Genomic DNA, 24,666 nt, shown 5'->3' with positions numbered 1-24,666 from the left:
AGGAAAAAGTTGAGTTAGAGTTTTTCACCTAGGATTAAAAATGGGGGAAGAGGGGAGTATTGCAATTTGCAAATTTCCAGAGAGGAGTTATTGGGTATTTAGAGTTGAGAGTGGGGGAGGGGGTGCTTGTGCGGTTCATGCCCCCTGGAGACCAAGTAAAAGGAAATAATACAATGAGCTTGCCAGGAAAGAGGGAGGTTAGATATCAGAAAGAATTCTCCCGCAGGCAAGGGTCGAGGATCTTGAAGAGGAAGGGAGGTTATGGTTGCGAAGTCTCTGGCCATTTTCATCCAATGTGAAAGTACAGTCAGGATGGCTTCTAGAGATGTGCATTGATTTCTGGTCTTTGCTTTGCACAATCACAAATACCAGGATTGGCTCAAAGAAGACAATTCTCCCAATTTAGTATCTGGCTAACAAAGCCATACCCACTGCTCCAGCCCCAGCCTGGAGTCTAGGGGCAAAAGGGCGTGGCATACAGGTCCCTAGAGAGGCGTTGGCTTGAAGTATTCCCTCCGTCCTACCCGGCCCAGCCCAGCCTGGCTAGTCGTCGGTCCTAAAACCTCAGGAGGTAGAGACTTAAAACTTTGGCCTCTTGAAGCCAGAAGCCAGGGAAGGTCTGAAAACTGCGCAGATCCTCAGGGGGCTCACGCTACCCTCCGGAGCCGACCTGGAACCCCTCGCCAGTGACCGCGGGAATCGACGCTGAGTCAGCAACGCGCGCGCACCCGCTGTCTCCGGCTGTAGCACGGGCCCCGCCCTAGACTCTTAGGGCTCTTGTTAACCCTTTCTTACGCAGAAACGCAGCAGATACGCCCCGGGAGGCCTCCGATCTTTTTTTCTGAGACTACAGAATTCCCTAGCGTGCCTAGTCACCCTCCCCAGTTCTGGTCAGTGCACTGTAAATCGGCTTTTATCTGAGATCTTTGTCTGAGGCTTCTCGGAGTTCCTTTCTCAGCTTTTTCACCTTAAAAGTGGGGTGACTAAGATCTAAAACTGGACCCTTTTAACTCTAAGGATGAAACACTGCCTCTGCAGCTAGCTCTCCGGCGCAGGCGTGGGATGCCTCGCGGTTGTTAAAGCTCTGTACTTTGGCAGGGATTCCAAGATGTGTCAGGTAACCACAGGGCAGTAGCCCTGCTTCCTTCCAATAGTTCTTCCTTCTCCAGACCTTCTAAGAGAATTTTTAATTTGCTGCTTGGTGAACCAGGAGTTAAAACAAGAGCACGAAGGCGGGCCTACGTGACGCCACAGGCACCCCGAGTCCGACCTCAGAAGCTGGGGCGTGGCTAACATCGCACCGCCCATCCCCTCCCCATTTCCCCCGCCTCTCTCCTCTGTCACTCAGCCAGAAGCACATGATGCAACCCGCCGTGGTTTCAAGCGTGGGATTGGTGGCCCTGGCCGGCGCCAGGCACAGAGATTGGGCAGAGAAGGCTGTGACGAAATGTAGACCCTGCCCTGTAAAAAAGGGAGGAGAGAAAATAGAGGGAAGGTGGAGGGAGGGGGGAGAGAGGGAGGCGGGGTCCGGGAGCTCAGCTCGCGCCCCCCAGCGCGCCAGTCCCGGGGCTGCAGGGAGCGCAGCGCGCGCCGCCCGGGCCCCGGCCACCGGACGCCCTACCGGACACGACCCTCCCTTGAGCTTGGACAACTGCCTACCACGGACACTGTACCGGACACTGCCCCCCACAGGGCTGGACACTACAACGGACACTACTTCCCAGCTCCGGACATTGCTCCCTACTCCCTTCCCCCGGCTCTGGACGCTTTCTCCCTCCCTCCGCTGGGGCCCAGACATTGAGCCCCCCGCAGGCTCCGACGAGCGTTCTCTTGCACCCAAGCGCTGGACACCCTCCTCCCGGACCCCTCCTCTCCTCGCGCCTCATCTCTACCCGGTTCGGATCCGAGCACCTCCAGTTTCTCCGATCTCCCTGCTGCTCGGGCGAAGCTGCCCGCGCCCCCATTCCCCGACTGCTCGCCCGGATGCCTCTCCCCGGGGGATTGTGGTGGCTCCTCTGCTGCCGTCGAGGCTTCACTCTTCTGCACCGGGACTACGGGGACGGCGAGCTTAGCGGGGACGGGGACGACGACGACGACGACGAGACCTTTGAGCTACGGACCCCAAGTCCAGCGGGCGGCGGGAGGGTAAGTCTGGAGGGATTTAGCGCCGTGTTCAATCTTTCTCACTACAACCGGTCGTCACGCCTGATTCGGCTCCATACTCGGGCCAAATGCCGTCCTTTTGGCCAAGTGGAAATGTGGGGGAGATTCTTGTCTGGAGGCCAGAGCTCTGGGAGCTCCAGGGGCAAGCAGCCTTACACGGGATGTGCCTGTGGGCCTCGCGCCGCACTCAGGGCGCTGTCCACCTGCTGGGGGCCCTGAGGCAGAGGAGGCGTCACGCGTGGCCCGACCTGGCCCTGCCTCTCCCTTCCCTGCCGGGCCCGCGTCCCATCCCGTCTCCTTCCGCCTCCGCCAGAGCCAAAGAATGTGGCGAGGCCGGCTGAGCGGCTCGAACGCCTGGGTTCGTTCTGCTCACAGTTCTTGAGCGCTGGGGCCAGATGCGGGAGTTCTTACCGCGGGAACCTGGGCGAGGGGCAAAAGGCATCCTGGAATTGGGGTCTGCATCGGGAACCCCACAAAGAAAAGGCTGGGGACGATGGCCCTTTGAGGACTTCCTATCCTGCCACTTAGGACAGAACACTCTGCCCTCTCTGGTGAGGCTCCTGGGAATCCCGAGGGAATGGTGAGGGTCGCTTGACTGCTGGGGTTTTTTTGTTTTGTTTTGTTTTGTTTTAATCAAATCTCCCCTGGGAGACGCTGAGGCACCTTTGGTGTGTAAGACCTCGAGGAGCCCTCCCTCATCATGCCCTTACCCACCAGAGACAAGACTGTGTGTACTGTGGCCTGGGGTCAGGCTCCCATCCCCCCATCAGGGGTCCCCCAGCAAGCTCTATGGCTCCATTCCTGGGTGGGGCGGGCTACACCGCAGCCAGTGCCAGCGCCAGCACCTGGCGAGGCAGAGGGCAGATAAATATAGAGGGGAAGAGGAGGGAAGCAGGGGAGTGCGATTAGGGGAGCTGGTCTGGGGGAGATCAGTACCTGCCCTCTGATGGTGTGGTGGAAATGGGTGGACTCCCAGGGAAGGGTCACTGCTTAAGAGTCCCCAAGCTTTCAGCATGGGAAGGTTCTCTGTCAAACAGGCCATGGCCTCCCTCCTGCCCCACCTCCACCCTCTGGTGGAGCTTGGAGCTCGGAGACAGGTGTCCCTGGTCCTTCTTTTCCCTCCCCCCATCCTGGCTTAAGCAGTCTGGGCGCTAAGGGACCATGGCACAGTTCCCTGTCAGCTAGCTTGGCTCTGAGTTGGTTTGGAGGCCTCCCTCAGACCCTAGGTTACAATTGAAGTGCCTAGGCATGGGTTGGGAGTGGATTGTGTATGAGAAAGGCAGATTCCCAAATTACTCCTGGCCTGAGGAGTATGTGCTTAGCAGCCTCCTGCCCTCCTGAGCCCTAGCAAAGGGGCAGTCTGTCACCTTCCTCTGGGTTGTCTGTAGAAGAAGACACAAAGCCTTTGGACAAAGTGCTATGCAAAAGGGTCCCTCTTTTTTGGATTTTCGAGACAGGGTTTCTCCGTAGCTTTGTGATTCCTGCCCTGGAACTAGCTCTTGTAGACCAGGCTGGCCTCGAACTCACAGAGATCCGCCTGCCTCTGCCTCCCGAGTGCTGGGATTAAAGGCGTGTGCTACCACCGCCCCAGCTCCCTCTTTTCTTCATTCATCTCTGTACCCAACCCTTGCCCAGTCTTGGGTCTTGCACTTTCGCTGGGAGCTCATTTTCCTCTTCCACGGAGGTTCTGAGCACAGCCGGGAGGGTGAAGGGGAAAGTTTAAGAGGCTTCCACAGGGAGAAGGGATTGTATCCCTTCTCCAGTTTTAAAGATGGAGAAACTAAGGCCCAGAGATGGGAGGAGACTTGCTCAAGATATGGCAGTTGCTTAGTGGTCCAGCCGGTATTGGAACCTAGGTTTCCTGGCTCCCAACCCGGTGTCCCCTCCCACCTTCTCTCATGAATGCATTTTCAAACGGCAACAGAGATAAGCCTAGAGCTGTAGTGGTCCACAGAGACCTGTAGAAGGGATGAGCCCAGAGTGGCTCTGGCTCTTCCTGCCCAGTCACGACCCCCCCACACACACTCAGGCACCCCTTACCCAGCCCCCTAATGAGAGCTGCCCTGGGCTCCTGCAAAACCACTGGTGTTGGGGCTAAGGACTCTGTCTTCCTGCCCATCTCCCCAGGGTTCCCTGGACCTTACGCTGACTCAGCCGACTAGGAGCGGGCCGGTCTCAGACAGGTGAGTTTCTACTCAAGAGTCCCTAGTTCCGAGACCTCAGCTAGTTCTCAGGACCCCCTTTCTCGCCATCTTCCCTCCCCGGGTTGTGCAATAAGGGAGAGGCCCTGTGCTGCCGGACGCTGCGGTTTGGCTGGGGTCCCGGGGGGCGGTCCGGCCGGGGGCGCGGGGAGGAAGGGGGGGGGGTCCTAGTTATTTCTGGTGCAAGGTCAGAACGGCCCCGCGGTTCCCACAGCCTGGAGGATGGGTGCCCAGCTTGGGAGCATGTACCCCTCGCAGCCTGGAGAGCCCCTAATAAGGAGCCCCCTGGAGGCTGAGTGGAGGCCCCTCAGCCTCGCCCAACTTTCCATCTCTGGCGCAGGCTGCAGAGCTGGGAAGAGACCTGGAGCCTCATCCCAGACAAGGGACTGCCGGAGGACGACCCCGACGTCGTTGTGAAAGGTGGGAACCCCTGGGCGCAATCTGGAGACCCCCAAACACAGCCCTCCAAGAAATAATGTCTCTTCAAGTTAATCTCTTCTTCCGGGTCTCCTCCCAGGTTGGCTGTATAGGGAGCCCCGCGGGGGAGGGGCGCGGCCATGGCTGCTCCCGCGGCGAGCCTGGTTTGTGCTCACCAGAGACTCCCTGGACCAGTTCAGCAGTAGCGGGAAGGGAGCAAGGCGCCTCGGAAGCCTGGTCCTCACGAGCCTGTGTTCCGTGACTGGGCCGGAGCGCAGGCCCAAGGAGACCGGTGAGACATCTTGAGAATGTCCCTACCTTCCTGGCAGGGCCCCCGACAATCCATGATTGCCTCTGTGGCCTCTATTTCCACCAGGTCTGTGGTCAGTCACTGTGTCTGGCCGGAAACACAGCATCCGCCTCTGCTCCCCGCGCCAGGCAGAGGCCGAGCGCTGGGGGGTGGCACTTCGTGAAGTGATTGCTTCCAAGGCCCCACTGGAGACTCCTACCCAGCTACTGCTCAGAGACATACAGGTGAGAGAGCTCGCCAGTAAGAAGCAGGAGGGGGGTGGGCCTAAAAGCTTTCTGGGCTCGTGGAGAGCTCCCTTCCCCCATCAAGGTGACCCTCTTCCCCTCTAGGAGAGTTGTGGCGACCCAGAGGCAGTGGCCCTCATCTACCGGCGGAACCCTATTCTGAGGCATACCAGTAGTGCCTTGTACGCCCCACTCCTGCCTCTGCCCTATGGAGTCAGCGCTCCCGGTGAGTGATTGGACCCCAGGTCGAGTCTTCTTGATGGGGATGGGGTAGACTTGTGATAAGTAGGGTAGCTGGCAGGGACTTGAGTCTTCAGGGTCCATCTCAAAGTCTTGAGTGAACCTGGAAGCAGTCTGGGTTGGAGGGCAAAGCCAGAACAGAATGAAGACTCTGCCTCCCGTACCCACCTCTAAGAGTCTCATTCTGACAAATTCCTTCAGAGGCATCTGCACTTTCCTATCTTTCCCCCTTATGTTTGTTAAGACTAGGACATAGCACCTTTGCATGTAGGGGAAACCATCACTGGGAGAAATTGTGCTGGCCTCATCCAGGTATACTTCTCCCCACAAAAGGAGTATCGACTGTATAGTCCTAAAGCTAGAGGCTTAAAGAATGCCAGGAGATGAACCCTGGGTTTCCGTACCCAGAGCAGCCTTTTTTGGGACCCACCATGATGGGTACCCAGTTAAAGGATGGGGGAGGGGTTAAATATATGGCCCTTAGTCTTTTTCTCTTCCTTACTAAGATAGGTTAAGCAGTGGCGGGTGGAGGTGGGTATTCATGGGAGGCAAAGGTTGAGAGTTTGGTTCTGTGGACCATTGCTTTCCCGACACTCTTCCTGTCCCTCGTATCCTCCTTTCCACGCCATTCCGTGTCCTCATACACCCTCTGACCTTCCTGTGGATCGTGCTTTCCTCCCAGGGCGCAGCTCTGTGTCCCCTCTCCGAACTATCCCTCCTCCCCCACCCTCCCGCAGGCCCAGGCTACGCACCCTTGCGAGAGGAGGCGGTGCGGCTGTTCCTGGCACTGCAGGCGCTGGAGGGGGCGCGGCGCCCAGGGCCCCTGATGCAGGGTGTGCTCCAGACCTGCCGGGACCTGCCTGCACTCCAGGACGAACTTTTCCTGCAGCTGGCTAAGCAGACCTCAGGTCCTGCCGGTCCCCCTGGCCTCCCTGCCACTCAAGATCCTGCCACCCTGCGATATTGGCAACTTCTCACTTGTATGAGCTGCACTTTCCGGCCTGGGGGAGCTGTCCGAGGGCACCTCCTGGGACATTTGGAGAGGTGAGAAGAAGAGATGCCTCGGCCAAACAGCTTGAGGGCTGGGAGAGAAAGACAGGTGCGAGAGAAGTGGAGATCCAGAGAAGGGAAGGGATGCCCAAGAGCAGGCCAGCTGCTAATAACACAGTCAGTACCTTCATGGGAATTGCAAGGTCATATCCTACTTATGAGCAGGTGACTTACAACAAGGCACTCTCTTTGAATAGAAGACCTAGAAAAACGGCAGGATTTCAAAAAGCATAGTAACATGGTTGGAGTTCAGATTTTAATCACGGGAAGATCAGGGAGCTGGAGGAAGTGGGCGGGGCAGTTGTAGAAGAGAAGGCAGGAGACTTCGAAAAATAATTCAGCTCTGTGTAAAACACCCGGGACACATTTAGGTTGCACTCAAGAAATGTGACATATCGGGAAGGAAACCGACCGGATGCAATGTTTTTCCCCCATGCTGGGGAATCCTGCCTAGACCCTCAAGCATGCTAAAAAGCCACCGAGCTATGCATTTTCACCCTTGGCCAAGTAAAATAAATTACGATAAAGGAAAGGAAAAGAAACCCTTGGAACACTAGTCCTTGGATTCCCTTTAATTCAGAACGGAGCAGGCACTCCCGGACTCAGAACTGGCGGAATATGCACGCTTCATCCGGAAAGCTCTGGGCCGGACTCGGGGTCGAGAACTGGTGCCTTCGCTAGCAGAGATTTCCGCGCTGAGTAGACGGCAGGAGCTGTTGTGCACCGTGCACTGTCCTGGAGCTGGAGCGTGTCCTGTGGCCATCGACTCCCACACTACAGCGGGAGAGGTGAGGCCAGAAAAAGACTCCCTCCCGCGCTTCCGCAACCCGCCCTTCCAGCTTTATTTATCCACGATACTGGTGACGGAACCCAGAGTCTCCAGCATGTTAGGCACCCTTACCAGAATCTCATGCCGGCTCTAAGTTTGCCCCTAGTCTCAGATTTGTTACTTTGGAAAGTCAGCGAATGGTGGTGAGAAAACTAAGCGACCTTCTCCAGTAGGTTCAGCTCTTTCCAGATTCTGAAAAAAGACCTCCCTCCCCCAGAGTGACCTGACTTTGCTCTTCCTCCCCTCTTCCTAGGTGGCTCGAGAGTTAGTGGGAAGGCTGGGTTTGGATCGGAGCCGGAACGCTTTCGCCTTGTATGAGCAGCGAGGGGCCCAGGAGCGAGCCCTGGCTGGGGGGACCCTCGTAGCCGACGTGCTCACCAGGTTTGAGAAGTAAATGTCCAGCCCCAGCCCTGCGCTGTATTGGCCAATCGACTTAGCTTTTGTCCACCTTTAAGCACGTTTATCTAGGCGTGCCAGTAGCTCGCTGATCTGCAGACAGGTTTCTACCCGCCGGTGGTGTGCAGTCTGACTTAAAAGGCTCGCCAGGGCTCCACCACAAAAGTTTCTTGGTCCCGCCCCTTTCCATGGCAGCCTGAGCCCATGGGGGCCCTGCTTCCCAGTCTTAATGCATCTTTTTCCCTAATGCAGTTTGACCTCAGAGGAATCCGGACTGGAGGACTCGCCCGATTCCGGGTGGAGACTGTGCCTTCGTCTTCACGGACCTCTGCACCCAGAAGGGCTATCTCCGGATGGTCACGAATTGCCTTTCCTATTTGAGCAGGTGAGATCTCTGGTTTTTACGACTCCAAATCGACCACAGCCTGAACCCGTATTCCGGACCGTCTTCAATTTGTTGTGACAACCCCGTGGGAGACTTTTCCTGAACCCAGACCTCCTCAGATTCCATGCCCGGAGGTGTCTTCACAGCTCCTACACTGACACCACCTGCCTCCCTTGCAGGCTCATGCTCTGCTGCTGCGCGGCCAGCCGCCCCCGCCTGAAGATACGCTGCGCGCCCTGGCGGCGCTGCGCCTGCAGAGTTTGCACCGGGACTTTTCCCCGCGGGGGCCCCTGCCACGCCTGGACCGCCTGCTGCCGCCCCCCACCCCACCGCGGGAACAACCGCTGCGCCCTACCCCGAGGCCACAGTCCTCCGCTGCCCTGCTGGCCGGGGCGCTTTGGAGCCCAGGTCTGGCCAAGAGGCGGGCGGAGCGTGCCCGGCGCGGCTGTACCGGCTGCTCGACGGGAAGCACAGCCCAGGTGGGAGGAGACGGCACCAGCACGACGGCCGCGGTGCTGGGAGGCTGGAAGAGGCTACGGGGCATGGGCCAAGCTGAGGCCATGGCTGCCTATCTGGCTCTGGCGGCGCAGTGTCCGGGGTTCGGCGCTGCTCGGTATGACGTTCTGGAGCTGAGCACGGTGAGGGGGAGAAGGGAGAAGGGGACTCCAGTGGTCCAAGTCCCAACACTTTTACTCCAGAGCCACAGCCCCCCACCCAGCTGGTTTATTTCATTTCCGACATGTAGAACAGCTAGCAGCTGCCCATCTCCAACCCCTGGACTCCCCAGCATTTGGGCTTGCACCTCCAGGTGCTTGTGGCCACTCCACACTTGTGCTGTGTGAATCAAGGGTCAAGGAAGCTCCCAGATCACAGCCAACTGCCCCTACCAGAAATAAAGGTGCAAAAGCCCCGCCCACGACTCTGACCCCGCCCATCTCTCTGCAGGAGCCTGGTGGAGGTGCTCCACAGAAGCTCTGCCTGGGTTTGGGAGCAAAGGCCATGTCGCTCTCCAGGCCTGGTGAGACAGAACCCATCCACAGTGTCAGCTATGGTCATGTGGCCGCCTGCCAGCTAATAGGCCCTCACACCTTAGCCCTGAGGGTGGGTGACAGCCAGCTCCTCCTGCAGAGCCCCCAGGTAAGAACGGGTTGTGGAAGAGAACATGGGTGTACATGCAACTATAGACTCTAGGGTTCCAGCTGTGGCCTAAGGAAAAGTAAGGAGCTTATGTTTGATTTGGGGGAGGCAAATGGTAAATGGGAATCAAAGATTAAGAGAGAAATACTACAAACTGTAACTGGACAGGCCTTGACTGGAGGAGAGTCCTGGGAGCTGTGGGAGGACTTAGCACTTAGTGTGTTGGCAGATCAGAAAGGAAAATGCCTGACACCCCGAGAGGAAGGGGGGAGGGGTGAGAGGAAGAGAAGGTCGCCAGGACTAGAGCCTGCAGGAACCTACCTGGTAGGGGAAGCTGGAACCCAGGAGCTCCCTGTGAGGAAGGGAAGTGAAAAGCAAGCCCAGTGGGCCCTGTTGCAAGCTGACCCCCTGTTGCACGCTGGCGCTGCCCTCTCTTAGGTGGAAGAGATCCTACAGCTGGTGAGTGCCTACTTGGCCAACCCCTCCCCTGAAAGGCCCTGCAGCAGCTCTGCTCCTCCAAGCCGAGACCTGCCAGACACCTCCCCTCCCAGCCAGCACCAAGGTCTGGAAGAGCCCCAGGGACAGTCTGGATGCCTGGGGCAGCTGCAGGACTAAGCCTGCCAAGAGGTCACGACTTTTCCTTTGCCTCCAGTTGGAGTCGACAGTGCTCTGAGATTTGAGGAAACCATGGACCCTTTTTGGCCCTGCAGGGACAGGGTCCACCCACACTCTCTCTAGGCGGGCAATGGGTGTGGACAGTTTTTCTAGTTTGTTTCTTAATTTATTTGTAGAAGAAAAAAATCCTTATTTACACAAACCCTTCCTGTGCGAGTGTTGTCGGTGGGACAAGTTGGAGTTCCATGGCTCAGCCCCGCGCCCCCCCCACCCCACCCTGGGCTTTTGCGGGTGCCTAGGGGAGTCTGAATACCACAGAGCTCCACCCTCCTTGACCTTCTGGATTTAACCTCCTCCTGGCCAGGGAGCGATCACATGATGGTGGGTGGGGCAGGCAATAAGGCTGTACTGGAAGCTGGCAATTACTCATCCTCTGTTCTCCCTGGAGTGGTAAGGGGTGGCCTCCTGACATCCCTGGGCTGGAGGGCAGTGAGTCATCAAGACTGGCACTATGCAGGTCCTACCTTGGTGTTCAGCTCCTGGGCCCTAATTGGGTATGTGTTTGGTTACCCCATGCTTTCAGAATGAAATGGAGAGGTGCCCAGAGCAGCAGGCAGATGTAAAAACATCTCCGGCACAATGGGCACAGGCCTCTTGAATTTTTATCCTCTCAGGTAGGGTTGAGTGGTGCTGAGCTCCTGGAGACTCTAGTGGTTCCTAGGCACTACGCACTCCGCAGGCCTAGCTCTTCTGACTTGCTCAGAAAACAGCTCAGCCCCTTTGCCCCTAGACCCTGTTATCACCTCCGCGAGTGTAAGAGGCTATGGCAGCATCATGCAGCTGGGGACAGCAGCTTGGGCACCGAGGACACAATGGATCACGATGTTTCAATAATGCTGAGAGGGACTGACCCCTAGTAAAAGAGGCTTTGAGGCAAGGGGTGCTGGTGCAAACACACTGAGACCTGGGCTGAGGAGTAAGGAGTCTGAGCAGGTGAGGCCAGAACACTGTCATGTGCCTGGATACGGAGGTGTGCCCTCCCAGTCCACGGAATCACAGAGCAAGCACTTAATATTCATCATCAAGCTTTATTGTTTTATTAGAAGGAACCAAGCGAAATAAGAACTAGGCATGCAAGAGAAGATAGGAGCAGCGGTGGTCACGTACCTAGAAACGCAAGATAAGGTTGTGAGGGTCCAGGCATAGTGGGAGACTATAATCACTGCTCCTGGGTGCCCCAGGAGATATAATCTGGCCTTGTAGCAGCATGGTACTCATCAATGAGCTCTTGTACCACCTCCCTGGACCTGTCCATCTCCTCGAAGTTGTCTTTGAAGATGTCCTCCTTGCGGAACTGCTCAAGGAAGGCCCCCCGCTTCCATAGTTTGTCATACTGCTGGCAGGAACTTTCAAAAAGCTGGAGAGGAGGAGAGAGCTTCAGAATGACGTCCAGTTCAGGACACTAACCAGGGACAGACTGGGAAGGCTGATGACAGTACACAGTGGAACACAGTGGCCAGGAGCCAGGGGTGTGGCTCCCAGGTGGTAGCCTTGCCTACGATTCCTGAAGCGCCCTGGGTTTGCTCCTTGCTAACACAAAGACAAGAGAAGACTGCTCACCGAGGAGATACTGGTGTGGTTGGCCATCATGAGCCCGCTGACCCGGTGGGCTGATGGCAGGTAGGGGGACTTCCTTGACAGGGCCACCTGGATGCTGGCTGGGCCCCAGGGGATGAAGTTGGCCAACTTCCTTTCCCGGATCCTCTGCAGGCTCTTGTGGACCTAGGGTGGACAGAAGGTGGTAGCTGCTTCTCCTCCACACTGTGGACCAGAGGGTAGGGTGATGGGGCCTCCCTTACCTGGGTGGGATCCACCTCTCCCTGGATGATGTTGAGGATGGCGATGTAGCAGTGGTTGGTCTGGCGATCCCGTCCTGTGGACACCATCACGTTCTTGGGCTGTAGCAGCCGCCTCATGACATCCAGGACCGTTGTCTTCCTCACACTGGCCACCTGAGGGAAGGGGGGTTTGCAGGGACAATGTGAGCAGTCAGGGAGCAACCCAGAGATGCATGGATGCACAGAGAAGGGTCTACTATGTCCCCATCAGTTTGGAGGTGGCTTGGTCTCTGGGGAATCTTTAGATCAGGTCCGTGCTGAGTCTCTGCCATGGAGTTAGGGTCTCGGCCCTCAGCTCAGCAAACCCATGCCCTTGTGCATGGGCAGAAGCAGATCCCAGCCAGCACTGCTCCTGCAGAAGCCAGAGGCTGCGCCAAGCGGAGATGGCAGCAAGCAAGTGGCATGGTGTCGGTCCCTGAGAACAGAACCTGGGGAAGCTGGGTGCAGAAGAACTCAAAGGGCAGCTCATGGCACAGCATGGGGAAAAGGCCACAGTCTGGGGACACCGCGAGAGCTCTTACTGACTGGTCCGTGGTGAGAGGTGTATAGCCAGTCATGAGGAAGTGGAGCCGAGGGGTGGGAATGAGCGAGGCAATGAGGCCGATGAGGTCATTGTTCATGTAGCCAGGGTAGCGCAGGGTGGTGGTGCTGGCTGACATGATAGTGGACACCTGGGAACGGGAGATGTGATATTATGGGATGGGATAGGGGTGGAACGTCCGTCCTCTGAGGACCCTCTCATAGAGGGCTTCCATTCTAGGAGTGGGACTCACCAGCTGGTTGATCTGGGAGAAGGATGGGTTCTGGATGTGCAGGCGGTCTGTGGCGATCCGGTTCAGGGCTGTGTTGTCCAGCACCACCTGGCAGGACAGAAGGAGTCAGTGACATCTTTTGTGGCCAAAGGGGACACTGAAGTAAGATACATACAACTTAGTCTCTGCAAACTCCCAAACCAGGAAATAGGTTTGCTACCTTCGAAGAAATACACCATCTCTGGGGTCTGATGACATGTTACTGACATGATATAGGACAGTGAACAAATACAACTCCCACATGCCTTGGTTCTGAAGACACTTTAGAGGACAAAAGACATGGGCTTTGCTACCATTGGGCCTACAGTTTAGGATAAAAGCAGCTTTTGAAACGAGGCTGGAGGTAGAGCTTGCTTGTGTGCAGTGGTTTTTACCAATAAATCCAGCAGGTGCTGCCACACACACTCCTAATTCCAGTTACCCAGGAAGCTGAGGCAGGGGGATCACAAGTTTGAGGCCCAGCTAGGGCAGTTTAGAAAGTTCCTGCTTCGTTTTCTTCTTTTCAGTCTTGAGACTGTGGCTCAAACTGTCTTGGGACCTACTATGTAGTGCAGGCTGTTTTTAAACTAATTAATTAGTGATCCTCCTGCATCAGCCTTCTGAAAAATGGAATTACAGACATAAAGTACCACGCCCAGCTAAGACCCTGTTACTAAATAATTAAAGTAGGTTAACAATATACACAAGGGATCTGAGCTTGCCCGAACAATGGGAGAAAGGTTTTCTTGCAAATGTGACCCTTGAGTTCAAGCATAAGGAGCCATTAAAGAAGCAAAATGGGGTGTCTGTCAGGAGGGGGAGACAATCTTTGCTGAGACTCATGCTGCCCCAAAGGCCAGGAAGCTGCTTGGAAGTTGGGATCTTAATTCATAATCCGACCCACATATTGTTTTTTGTTTTTTTGTTTTTGGTGGGCCAGGGCTAGAAAAGGGCAAGGGCTGTCTTTTGAAGGCAGGCCAAGCTCCTGCTCGGTCTTCCTGAACTCACCACACAGTCTGCATTCTGGGTCAGCCGCTTTAGGGTGAGGAGGGAGTTGTAGGGCTGCACCACCACGTCGCTCATCTCGTCCTGGTTGGGAAACACCGAGTATGTCTGCACCAATTTCTTGGGGTACCTAGGGGCAAAGGAGAGGGAAGGGAGAAGGTGTCCAGTGAACTGTAGGACCTCAGTGACTCCCAATCTCCTTTCCGAGTGCCACTCAGCTCTTATACAACAGCAGCAAGAGGAGACCTCAGTGTTCAGAACCCAGAGGCTAAGCCACAGTTCTGCGGGCCTCAAGCTAACGAACGTCCCAGCTCCATGCCAGTTATTGCTTCCAAGGTTTGACCTGGATAGTTCTGTCTCTGTGACTCGGGGAGGGACAGGGGAGAAAAAAACCTTCCAGCTCAAGGAGCAAAAAGAACAACACTGAAGTCATCTAGGAATTCCACTTCAGGACCTGATACTGTGACAAATGCCCCAGCCAAAATGATACCGGAGAGAGAAAGGGCTCCCTTGGTTTTCAGTTCCAGGTTACAACCCATTATCTCAGGAAGTTAAGGCGGGATGTCCACAGTCAAGAACAGAGAGAATCTGTTATCTTTTCTTGCTGGCTGGCAGCTAACTTTCTCCTCTTTTGTGCCGTTCAGAAATCCCTAGGTGAGGTCCTCCTTTATCACTTAACAAGATGGTCCCTTCCAGACATGCTGACAAGCCAACCTGATCTAGATAACTCCTCATCAAAACTCCCTTCCCATCGGTAAGGTGACTTCTACCTCTTAAGGTGACTCACTGGGCAGGGTAAAGGTGCCTGCTACCACTCTTAATGATGCGAGTTCACTTCCTGGGACCCACACGGTGAAAGGAGAGAAGCGACTCCCACACACTGACCTCTGCACATACACAGGGACAGGCACGCCTCCCCAAAGGTAAACAATAAAAATGTAATTAAAATATTAACCAGCACACCAGGGAATCAGGACTAATGACCCCTTCTCAACACAGGCTTACCTGTCATTCAGTCTCTCTAGGAGGTAGGAGCCCAGACCAGAGCCTGTCCCTCCAGCAATGGAATGGCACAGCACGAAGCCCTGAATGGGGAGAGAGAAAAGGGCAGTGGACAGGGATCTCAAGGAGAGATTTTGGCCTGGTGTTGTAATATGAAAAACGATGCAAGAGAGAAAGATTTCATGTGACAGCTCAGGTGGAGGGTTTTTTGTTTTTTTTTAATATTTATTTATTATGTATACAGTATTTTATCTACATGTATTCCTGCAGGCCAGAAGAGGTCACCAGACCTTATTACAGATGGTTGTGAGCCACCATGTGGTTGCTGGGAATTGAACGCAGGACCTTTGGAAGAGCAGGCAATGCTCTTAACCATTGAGCCATCTCTCCAGCCCGAGGGGTTTTGTTTTTAATTGGGGGAAAGTAAATGGGAAAAGCGGGGAGTGGGGAGACTGGCCTCTGGGGACAGGAGTGGCAGAAGAAAGAGGAAGAGATGGCAGGTGGGCAGGGCCCTTTTAAAGGGGAACATAGTGAATGCACTTAGGAGGTGCTCTTAGTGGCTACAGCTGAGGACAGATACCCCAAGGTCAGGCCAGCACAGATGCTTAAATACTAACACCTTGTCTCTGATGATGCTTGGGAAGGCTCCAAGACCAAGCAGAAGCTGAGGGCCCCATGTCTAAGAAGCAGATAGCGTTGGGAATCTGATTTCTCCGAGAACAAAACAGTATTTTAATACCCTAGTACTCCCTGGATCCTGTCCCCAAATGGACGCGGAGTGAATGTTTCCACCACATCATGTGTTGAGAGCATGCCTGGTTTTTCTCCCAGCATGCTTTACTGTAGAAGAACCTCACCTCTAGACTGTCACTTCCATCTGCTTCTCGGTCTATGATGTCAAAGATGTCCTCATGAATTTTCTCACCCTGGATGTAGACATGGGAGGGGAGGGTCAGGCCCAAGTTTCTCTTCTGAGCATCAAGAATTCCACCCTTTGTCCCTGCTGCCATCCTGAAACCCACCTTCCCAGCCAGAACCTTTCTCAATCCAGAACTGCTGCTTTGTGAATGATTGACATAAAGTTTGCACAACCACCTTCCTCGCAACCGTTTCCCAGCATATCCATTTGTCTCTTATTTATTGCCAGTCTAGTCTGGACAGAGTCCCAGACTTACTTGAGCCTTGCCTTATCCCAAGCTAGGATTACCAAGGAACTCCGGAACTGACACCTGTGAGAAACCCCTGCCCCAGTTGTTGCCAGCTCCTCCTCCGTGCTCAGACAGGTAGATGTTCTCTGGGTTGTAGAGCTTGGCATAGGAGGAGTTGAGGATGGAATGGATCACCCGGGGCTCCAGGTCCAGCAGCACAGCCCGGGGGATGTAATGCTCATCATCTGCCTGCCAAAGGGAAGCCAGGATGAACCCATGACATGAACCTGGCTGGGTCAAGTCCTGCATCCTCCCAACTCTGGCTCCTGCAGGCCCTCCCTTCTTCTTCTTTTTTTTTTTTTTCGTTTTTTGAGACAGGGTTTCTCTGTGGTTTTTGGAGCCTGTCCTGGAACTAGCTCTTGTAGACCAGGCTGGTCTCGAACTCACAGAGATCCGCCTGCCTCTGCCTCCCGAGTGCTGGGATTAAAGGCGTGCGCCACCACCGCCCAGCAGGCCCTCCCTTCTTAAGACAGCCATTCTGGTCCCATCCTGCCCAGTGAGTTTCCCAGCACCAGGTCACTGCCCTTGATCAAGTCATGTGGTGGACACCTGGTAGAAAAAGACGTCCTTGCGATCAGTGCCTTCAGTGGCGAACTCCTCCACGATGCCCTCGGGGCTGATGCCATGCTCAGCACACAGCTGTTTCCAGAACTCGAACCCAACTGGGGGAGGGGAAAGAAGCCCAAGTCTGCTGGAGCCTTAAGGCCGGAAAAGCCCAGGCTCATATTACATTATGAAGGCGACCCAAGACGCCTGGAAGTTGTCACAGCCCAGGACTGAGGAGGCAGCTCTTGCCTGGATCATCAGGCGCAATAAGGTAAGAAAGGTGGTTGTGGGAAGGACAAAAGGGATTAATGGGTACCAGGCACTTGAATGCGGGCCAAGGGATAGAACCAGAGACTGGCGGGACTCGACGGTCGCTTGCTCACTCTGGTTGCCGCACTGGCCCAGCTGCAGGGTGATGATCTCCCGGGGCATCGCCGGTCAGACGGGAGCTCGTCCGCCCCAGGCCGGCGGGAGTCACGGCCCAGCCTAGGAACGCCTGGCAGCCGGGCGCGCAGGACATGGGCAGCGCGCTGTCTGCCGGTGTTTTGACGCGGACGCCGGGTCTGCGCGTGTGCAGCGTGGGCCTCTCCGCAACCGGCGGGCGGCAGAGCCCGTCCTGGGCATCATTTTCTCTCAGCACAGGCACAGCTGGAATTCAGCACAGGCGCAGAGTGAGGCCACGCCTCCTCATGTCAGGATGTGCGCGTGCGCAGCAAGACCTTTGGAAAGCTGAGGAAACCACTTGGATGTGGGGGAGGGGAGGAAGCTGCCCGGTGGATGCACCAAGTGCAGGAGTCACCAGCCTACACCTGCCTGATGTGCTAGATTAAGGGGCTAGATTTAAACCAACATTTTCTTAATGGTTGGGGAATTGAACCCATGTTCCTGTGCATACTAAGCACCTGCTATACCACTTAGCTACGCACCCATCCCAAGACATAGTTCTTTTTTTTTTCAATTTTATTTTCTTATTTTCACACTATACAAAATACAAAATTTAACATTTGGGGCCAGGTGTGGTTGCTCCTGTCTTATAATACTAGCAAGCACGTGCGAAGCAAAGGCAGGTGGATCTCTGAGTTCTAGGGCAGCCTATTTGTTTAAGTAAGTTTCAGGCTAGCTGAGGCTACCTGGTGAGACCCTGTCTAATAAAATAAGATAAATTACCTTCTCAGACTGGTCAGGTGTCCTAAAGCCCCTTAGGGCCAAACCTAATCCTGGTACCCTCATGGTGGAAGGAGGGAATCAAGAAGCTACTCCTGAATTGTCCTTTGACCTCTCTGTAGGCGTGCTCTTAGAGCCTACGGACAAACACTAAGTGAAATGATTAGATAGATGGATGGATGGATGGATGGATGGATAGACAGATAGACAAATGTGTTAAAAAGTCAGTACACGTGGTGGCACACACCTCTCATCCCTGCACTCAGCAAAGAGAAGCAAGCCTAGACAGTCTACATAGTGAGAGCTAGGACAGCTTGAGCTATAGTGTATCAAAAATTCATAAACAGCCAGGCAGCACAACTTTAATCGCAGCATTTTGGGAAGCAGAAGCAAGCAGATCCCTGTGAGTCTGAGGCCAGCCTGGTCTACAGACTGAGTTGCAGGACAGCCAAAGCTTCTACACAGAGGAATCCTTTCTCCAAAAACCAGGGGAAAAAAACCAAATATCCAAAGTTTACCATTTTAACCTTTAATCTGTTCCTACTTTAACCTTTTTTGAAAGTGTACTGTCCTGTGGCATGAAGGTCTATCATGTTTTTAATGATCACGACCTCATTCAGAACTTTTTGTTTTGATTTTTTGGAGGGGAAGTGGAGGAACAAGGTTTCACATGGCCCAGGCTGGTCTCAGCCTCACTCTGTAGCCCATAATAACCTTGAACTCTTGATCCTTGTGCTAGTGTTTCTCTAGTCCTAGCATTGCAGGCCTGTGCCGCCCAGTCAGAACTTCTCCATCTTCCCAGACTGGAACTCTGTACTCCTGGATGGTCTGTGCCCATGACAGTGGCTGTCCTCTCTGTCTTAGGACTTTGCCTCTGTGGACCTAAGTGGCAGCATGCAGCATTTTTCCTTCTGTTCCTGTCCATTTATTTCAGGTAGCACAATTCTTTAGGATTCCTCCATTGGCACCCATGTCAGGATGGCTTTCCCTTGTAAAGTTGAATATAAGCTGGGCAGTGGTGGTGCATGCCTTTAATTCTAGCATGAAAGAGGAAGAAGCAGGCAGATCTCTGAGTTCAAGGGCAGCCTGGTGTATGGAGTGAGTTCCAGGATAGCCAAGCTACACAGAGAAACTTTGTCTCTGAAAACAGAAACAATCAAAAAGATTGAATAATACTTTTTATTATATATATGTCTTACTTGTTTTTGATCCATTCTTCTCTCAATGGCTTCCTTCTCCCTCTTCCTTTTCTTCTTGCGACATTGGGAACAGGATCTTGGACTTTGTTCTCACATGAGGCTAGTGCCTTCCCTCAGACTAAAATTACAGCTCTCCTTTTACTTAAAAACAAAAACCATTGCAATTGGGGAGATGGCTCAGGAGTTAGGGGATTTGGTTTGATTCCCCGCACCTGTGTGATTGTGATAAAATTTTCCTGGGGAGACACAACACATGCATCTACTCACCCCAGACAGGGAGCCCAGAGCAAACAGACCATAGTACAGATAGCACCAAAGGCCAAGTTGGTGAAGCAAGGAGTTTTATTGGGGTTACTGTCAGGAATAGGAATGAGGGGTGCCTTTCAGGAACAGAAATGATTCAAGGACAGTCGCATCACCAAAGCCCACAGCAGAATGACTGGCAGCTGACACTGTGCAGGTAGCTCATCAGGTTGGAAAGCATCCTTTCCCGTTGACTCAGGGGGTCTGCGCCTCTTCCTGGCAGCTTGCCTGGCTTCTGCTTGTTCCAGGGAGCTGGTCTAGTCTGACAATTCTTTGCTGTAGCTCAGCTTCTCTTTGTCTAAGAGGGACTCTCAGCTTTTATTGCTTATACTGGCAGGGAGGGACCTAGTGATTCTGGTCAGTTTCAGGAACTTCCTGAAGTTACTTTGAGTGTTTTACCTCCTGCTACAGAGCTTCCCTGCATCATGGGATGTTCCAGATTTGGAGGAAACCGTTGCACAGCACTGAGTGGTAGCTCAGCACTGTCTGTAACTCCAGCTCCAGAGGATCTCATGCCCCCTTCTGGTCCCTGCCTGAACTGCACACATGTGGTACACAGACCCTGCAACCCAAACACCAATACACATAGAAGACAAATCTTTAGAGACAGAATTTTAATTTTTCTTGTTCCTTTGTTTGCGAGAGGATTTCTCTGTGTAGCTCTGGCTGGCTGTCATGGAACTCGCTCCATAGACCAGGTTGGCCTCAAACTCAGAGATCCTCTTGCCTATACCTCCAAGTGCTGGTATGAATGGTGTGCACCACCTGGCTAAAAGTTTGTTTTAATTCATGGTGTGTGTGTGTGTGTGTGTGTGTTTGTATGTGTAGAAATTGTGGATGCTGAACCCCCAAAAATCAGCCAGTATGCTTGATGTCTTGGCCTACTCTCCTGCTCCTTCCTTTTTTACTTTTTAGTAGAAGATTGGGTTTCACTAAACTGCCTGGGCTAGCCTTGAATTTATGACTCTTAGACCTCAGTTTCCCTGAGTAGCTGGGATTGCAGGCCAATGCCACCTGGCCCAGTTCACTGTTTTGTTATAATGAGTAATGAGTAAGGTGTGCAGGTTTCTCTGGGGGTCCCTGCCATCCATTTCTCTGTCGTCTGTCTGTCTGTCTCTCTCTCTCTTTCTTTAGATGTGTATCCAGAAGTAGAATTGTTGGATCAGAGAATGATTTTATGTTAACTTCTTGAGGAGCCCATCATAATCTGCAAAATTTTACATCTCAGCCGGGCGGTGGTGGTGCACGCTGCTCAGGAGGCAGAGGCAGGCGGATCTCTGTGAGTTCGAGACCAGCCTGGTCTACGAGAGCTAGTTCTAGGACAGGCTCCAAAGCTACAGAAAAACCCTGCCTGAAAAGCTGGAGAGAGGGAGCTGGAGAGATGGCTCAGCGGTTAAGAGCATTGCCTGCTCTTCCAAAGGTCCTGAGTTCAATTCCCAGCAACCACATGGTGACTCACAACCATCTGTAAAGACGTCTGGTGCCCTCTTCTGGCCTGCAGGCATACACACAGACAGAATATTGTATATATAATAAATAAATATAATATTTAAAAAAAAACCTGCCTCGAAAAAAATTTACATCTCACTAGCAAAACAATGCCCCACTTCTACCCCATTGCCAGAATGCATAACTTCCTCTAATTTTTTAATAAAAAACAACCCAGTGACCAAAGTAATATCACACTGTGATTTCTCTTTTATTTCCACTGTTACGCTTGTTTATTTTGTTTAGATAGGAGCTGATGGAACCCAAGTTGGTCTCAAAATCCTAGTCTTTTTTTTTTTTTTTTTTTTGGTTTTTCGAGACAGGGTTTCTCTGTGGCTTTGGAGCCTGTCCTGGAACTAGCTCTGTAGACCAGGCTGGTCTCGAACTCACAGAGATCCGCCTGCCTCTGCCTCCTGAGTGCTGGGATTAAAGGCATGTGCCACCACCACCCGGCTCTTTTTTCATGATGTATTTATTTGTACTTTATGAACATACCTGCAGGTATGTCTGTATGTGGAGTCTCTTGGAACTGGTACAGACATTTGTGAGTGGCCATGTGGGTGCTGGGAACTGAAGCTGGGACCTCTGGAAGAGCAGACAGTGTTCTTAACTCCTGAGCTGTCTCTCCAGCCCCAAACTCCTGATGCCCCTGCCTCCTCCTTCTGAGAGCCAATTTCAGTGGCACCACACTTGGCTCTTATTTATTTATTTTGAGATGGAGTCTCACTGTGTAGCCCTGCTTAGCCTGGCATTCACAGAGCTCCCCCTGCCTCTGCTTCCTGAGTGCTGGATTAAAAAAGTGTGTACTATTCTTTCCAGCTCCTCTTTCATTTAAATCACTGAATATTTTAAACATATAAGCATAGTTTTGTATTTTTCATCTGAAAATCTTTTTTTAAATATTCATTTTTATTTATTATGTATACAATATTCTGTCTATGTGTATGTCTGCAGGTCAGAAGAGGGCACCAGACCCCATTACAGATGGTTGTGAGTCACCATGTGGTTGCTGGGAATTGAACTCAGGTCCTTTAGAAGAGGAGACAATGCTCTTAACCTCTGAGCCATCTTTCCAGCCCCCTTATCTGGAAATCTTATAAAAATGTATCAGAGTATAACAGCAGAGAAAAGTAATCTACTTTTTTTTCCTTTCTCCCTACATTAGAATTGTTGAGATTTACTCATGTTTCTCTATGTAAATTTAGTTGCTTTTCATTTCCTTCTCTCATGCACACACCTATATAGTATATATGTATATATTATATATATACCATTATTTTTATTTAGAAAAATTTTAATATTTATTTTGTGGGGAGGTTTGTTGAGGATAGAACCCAAGGCCTGGCAGGCCCTCAGCAACCAGGCTTTCTGCCAGCAACATTCCTGGCACCAAATACTATTTACTTAAATTTTATGTGTATGAGTGTTTTGCCCAAATGTACCTATATGTACTGGGGTTCACAGATATCAGAAGAGAGGGTCAGATCTCCAGAATGGAGTTATAGATGGTTATGAGCCACCATGTGGATGCTGATTTGAACTTAGATCCTCAGCAAGAGGAGCAAGTGCTCTTAACCACAGAACCATCTCTCTAGCTTCTATTTATTATTATTATTATTATTCCTATTATTATTATTGACTATTACTATATGTAGATTTATATTATGTTTTGTTCATAGGTAAACAGGCATGAACCATGGAATACCTGTGAAGGTCAGAAAACAACTCACTGGATTGGCTCTCTCCTTCTACCATGTGGGTTTCAGGCATCACAGCCATGCTTCTGGCTTGCATGACAAGTATGTTTGCCCACTGCGCCATCTAATCAGCCCATTTCTTTGTTTCTGTGGTGCTGGCTGTGGACTTCAAGGCTCACAGATGTTAAGAAGGGCCTCTGCCACTGAACTGGATCCCCACTGTGTTGCTCTTTTCAGCTGCATTTTAGTATTCCAGGGGACAGATAGAGCAAGGGTATTGATTCTTCCTTCAGGAGCAGGCTCAGCTTTTACTGCTTCCTCTGCAGGGAGGGGCCTAGTGGCTCTAGTCCATTTCAGGGACTTCCTCAAGTTATTTTGACTTGTTTACTGTCCTGCTGAAGGAGCTTCCTGCAGGGTGGAATGTTTCAGTCTGAGGGGAAACTGTTACACGGTTCTCACTTTGTCCTAGACTGCAGCACCAACCGAGGCTCTTCTTGCTTTGCTGGACCTGCATCTGCACCTGTGTCAGATGGTAACTTTTGTCAGTCCCATGGATGCTGATGTGATTTATTGTTTCTACTTATCACAGTGAACTCTGTTGAACTCTCCTGCCCAGCTTCCTTTCCTTTGGAAGAAAATGAGTTCTTTGAGTGCACTTCAGGGGCAGGCTGCCCAGCACGGACAAGATGGCTACCACCTGCCAGTTCCACTTTTGTTGCTACCTGGGGTTTTTGTTTTGTTTGTTTTGTTTTTCGAGACAGCGTTTCTCCGTAGCTTTGGAGCCTGTTTTAAAACTAGACCAGGCTGGCCTCGAACGCACAGAGATCTCCCTGCCTCTGCCTCCTGAGTACTGGGATTAAAGGCGTGTGCCACCAACGCCTGGCTTTCTATCTGGGGTTCCTTCCTCTCTGAATTGCCTGCTCTTTGGATTGTCTCCTTCAGACATTTAAAGATTTTCTACAGCCAGGCATGGCGGTACACACTCAATATCACAGCACTTGGGTTAGTTGAAGAAGAAAGATTGTTCAGAGCATGCCAGGCTGTGCTGCAAATCAAGACCTTGTCTTAAAAATCAAAACTAAACAAACAAACAAACAAAAAACCCAACTTGGCAGTGGTGGCACATGCCTTTAATTCTAGCACCCGGGAGGCAGAGCTGTAAGTTTAAGGTCAGCCTGGTCTACAAAGAGAGTTCTAGGACAGCTAAGGCTACAAGGAGAAACCCAGTTTTGATTATTCTTGTTTCAGGCTATGACTTAGATTTCAAACCTAGAAAAGAGTTTGATGGGCTGGTGAGATGGCTCAGTGGGAAAAGCAATTGTCCCATAGCCTGGTGACCAGAGTTCCATCCCCAAACCTGTGTAAAGAGGCGAGAAACGACCTACACCATTGTCCTCTGACCTTTATATGCACACACTGTAAACACAATAATAATAAAATATGTTTTTTTAATTTAGAAACAATTTTGTTCTCCCCTCCCACCCTCAGAGCAAGGGGGGACGACCCCAGGTCCTGTTTGCCATTCTCACGCCCATGCAGATCCTACCTTGCTTTGCTTCATGTGTTGTACGGCCTCTTGGTCCCACAGCCCCACATTTATTCTAGCTTTGTCCAGCTGCGCTGGGATCGTTCGGATCGCTTCCTGTAGATCATCTGGAATTTATCTGGAGGCCTGCTATGAGATAGGGGTCTATTTTATTTTTTCCATATGGATGTCCAGTTGTCTCTGAACCAATTGTTGAGGGGTTGGCGCAGGCTCTTACAGCCCCTGGAACAAACCAAGCTGCCAAGTGCTCACTTGTCGACTGCTCCCTGCAGGCAGATGGAACTGTTGGCCACCAGCCGCAGGCTTCTGACTTCCTTTGGGTCTGGCTGTCCGGGTCTGGCTGCCTCTCTCTAGGAGGGAGACACTGAAAATTGCTAGGCAAAGTATCTCTACCACGTCACGATCAGACAAGGGCTTTGCTTTTCTTTCCTTTCTGCCTAGAATCTTTTGGAGTTTGGTAAAAAACCTGTAAACCACTGCACAGCCCTCCCAGGCCTACCCTGGCTGCCTCCCTTCCCCATCCAAGGCATCTTTCTCTTACAGGTTAGGTAGCAAGCAACCCCAAGAGGAAGTGCCAGGGAGGGGCTGGCTACTGTCCTTGAAGTTCGAGGGTAGGGTGGGAGAGCCCAGGTTTGTACCTGCAGGATGGGCGATCTTCAGGGGCCAGGCCTTCTGGGAGTCTACCCAGGAGCCCTGACAAATGGGAGTGAACTCGCCTCCTCAGCCTGTGCGCCTCGTGGGGCTCAGTTTACTGCCTTTCAAATAAGCTGTAAGCAGTTGATGAACTCTTGGGAATAGGAGAATAAAATTTCACCCTTTCTTGGATTAATAACGGTGCCTTCTTCTGCTCTG

General features: G+C 52.5%; 2 protein-coding genes across 5 annotated transcripts; one reads left to right on the top strand and one right to left on the bottom strand.

Annotated features, from left to right (window-relative positions):
• The first annotated feature begins 1,488 nt into the window (after window positions 1–1,488).
• Plekhh3 (pleckstrin homology, MyTH4 and FERM domain containing H3) lies at window positions 1,489–10,169 on the top strand. Of its 3 annotated transcripts, none has more exons than XR_005973552.1 (13): window positions 1,489–2,145; window positions 4,291–4,346; window positions 4,705–4,784; window positions 4,882–5,073; window positions 5,158–5,315; window positions 5,421–5,541; window positions 6,293–6,599; window positions 7,186–7,393; window positions 7,688–7,824; window positions 8,083–8,215; window positions 8,395–8,828; window positions 9,161–9,352; window positions 9,791–9,927. XR_005973552.1 is itself a non-coding variant. In XM_041643911.1 (13 exons), the coding sequence occupies exons 1-13, from the start codon at window positions 1,984–1,986 to the stop codon at window positions 9,965–9,967; spliced, it is 2,373 nt and encodes a 790-aa protein (XP_041499845.1). In that variant the 5' UTR covers window positions 1,496–1,983; the 3' UTR covers window positions 9,968–10,169. The 3 variants fall into 3 exon arrangements, 2 of the variants coding, with proteins under 2 accessions (XP_041499845.1, XP_041499844.1); XM_041643911.1 differs by having other exon boundaries at window positions 1,496–2,145; window positions 7,688–7,815; window positions 8,395–8,853; window positions 9,791–10,169; XM_041643910.1 differs by having other exon boundaries at window positions 1,496–2,145; window positions 8,395–8,853; window positions 9,791–10,169.
• Window positions 10,170–11,041: 872 nt separating this feature from the next.
• Window positions 11,042–17,070, bottom strand: LOC121442410 (tubulin gamma-2 chain). 2 transcript variants are annotated; one of them, XM_041643956.1, is made up of 11 exons: window positions 16,801–17,070; window positions 16,421–16,533; window positions 15,893–16,060; window positions 15,521–15,589; window positions 14,667–14,746; window positions 13,665–13,791; window positions 12,639–12,725; window positions 12,387–12,536; window positions 11,827–11,979; window positions 11,588–11,749; window positions 11,042–11,384 (listed from the first exon to the last, which is right to left on the bottom strand). In XM_041643956.1, the coding sequence occupies exons 1-11, from the start codon at window positions 16,847–16,849 to the stop codon at window positions 11,187–11,189; spliced, it is 1,356 nt and encodes a 451-aa protein (XP_041499890.1). In that variant the 5' UTR covers window positions 16,850–17,070; the 3' UTR covers window positions 11,042–11,186. The 2 variants fall into 2 exon arrangements, with proteins under 2 accessions (XP_041499890.1, XP_041499891.1); XM_041643957.1 differs by lacking the exon at window positions 16,801–17,070 and having other exon boundaries at window positions 15,871–16,060.
• Between the last annotated feature and the right edge of the window lie 7,596 nt (window positions 17,071–24,666).

The sequence above is a fragment of the Microtus oregoni genome, unplaced genomic scaffold, assembly GCF_018167655.1.
Source record: "Microtus oregoni isolate MIOR12 unplaced genomic scaffold, Mior012 000091F_ref0000469, whole genome shotgun sequence".
Taxonomy (NCBI): domain Eukaryota; kingdom Metazoa; phylum Chordata; class Mammalia; order Rodentia; family Cricetidae; genus Microtus; species Microtus oregoni.
This window is presented reverse-complemented; position numbering and strand designations above follow the sequence as displayed.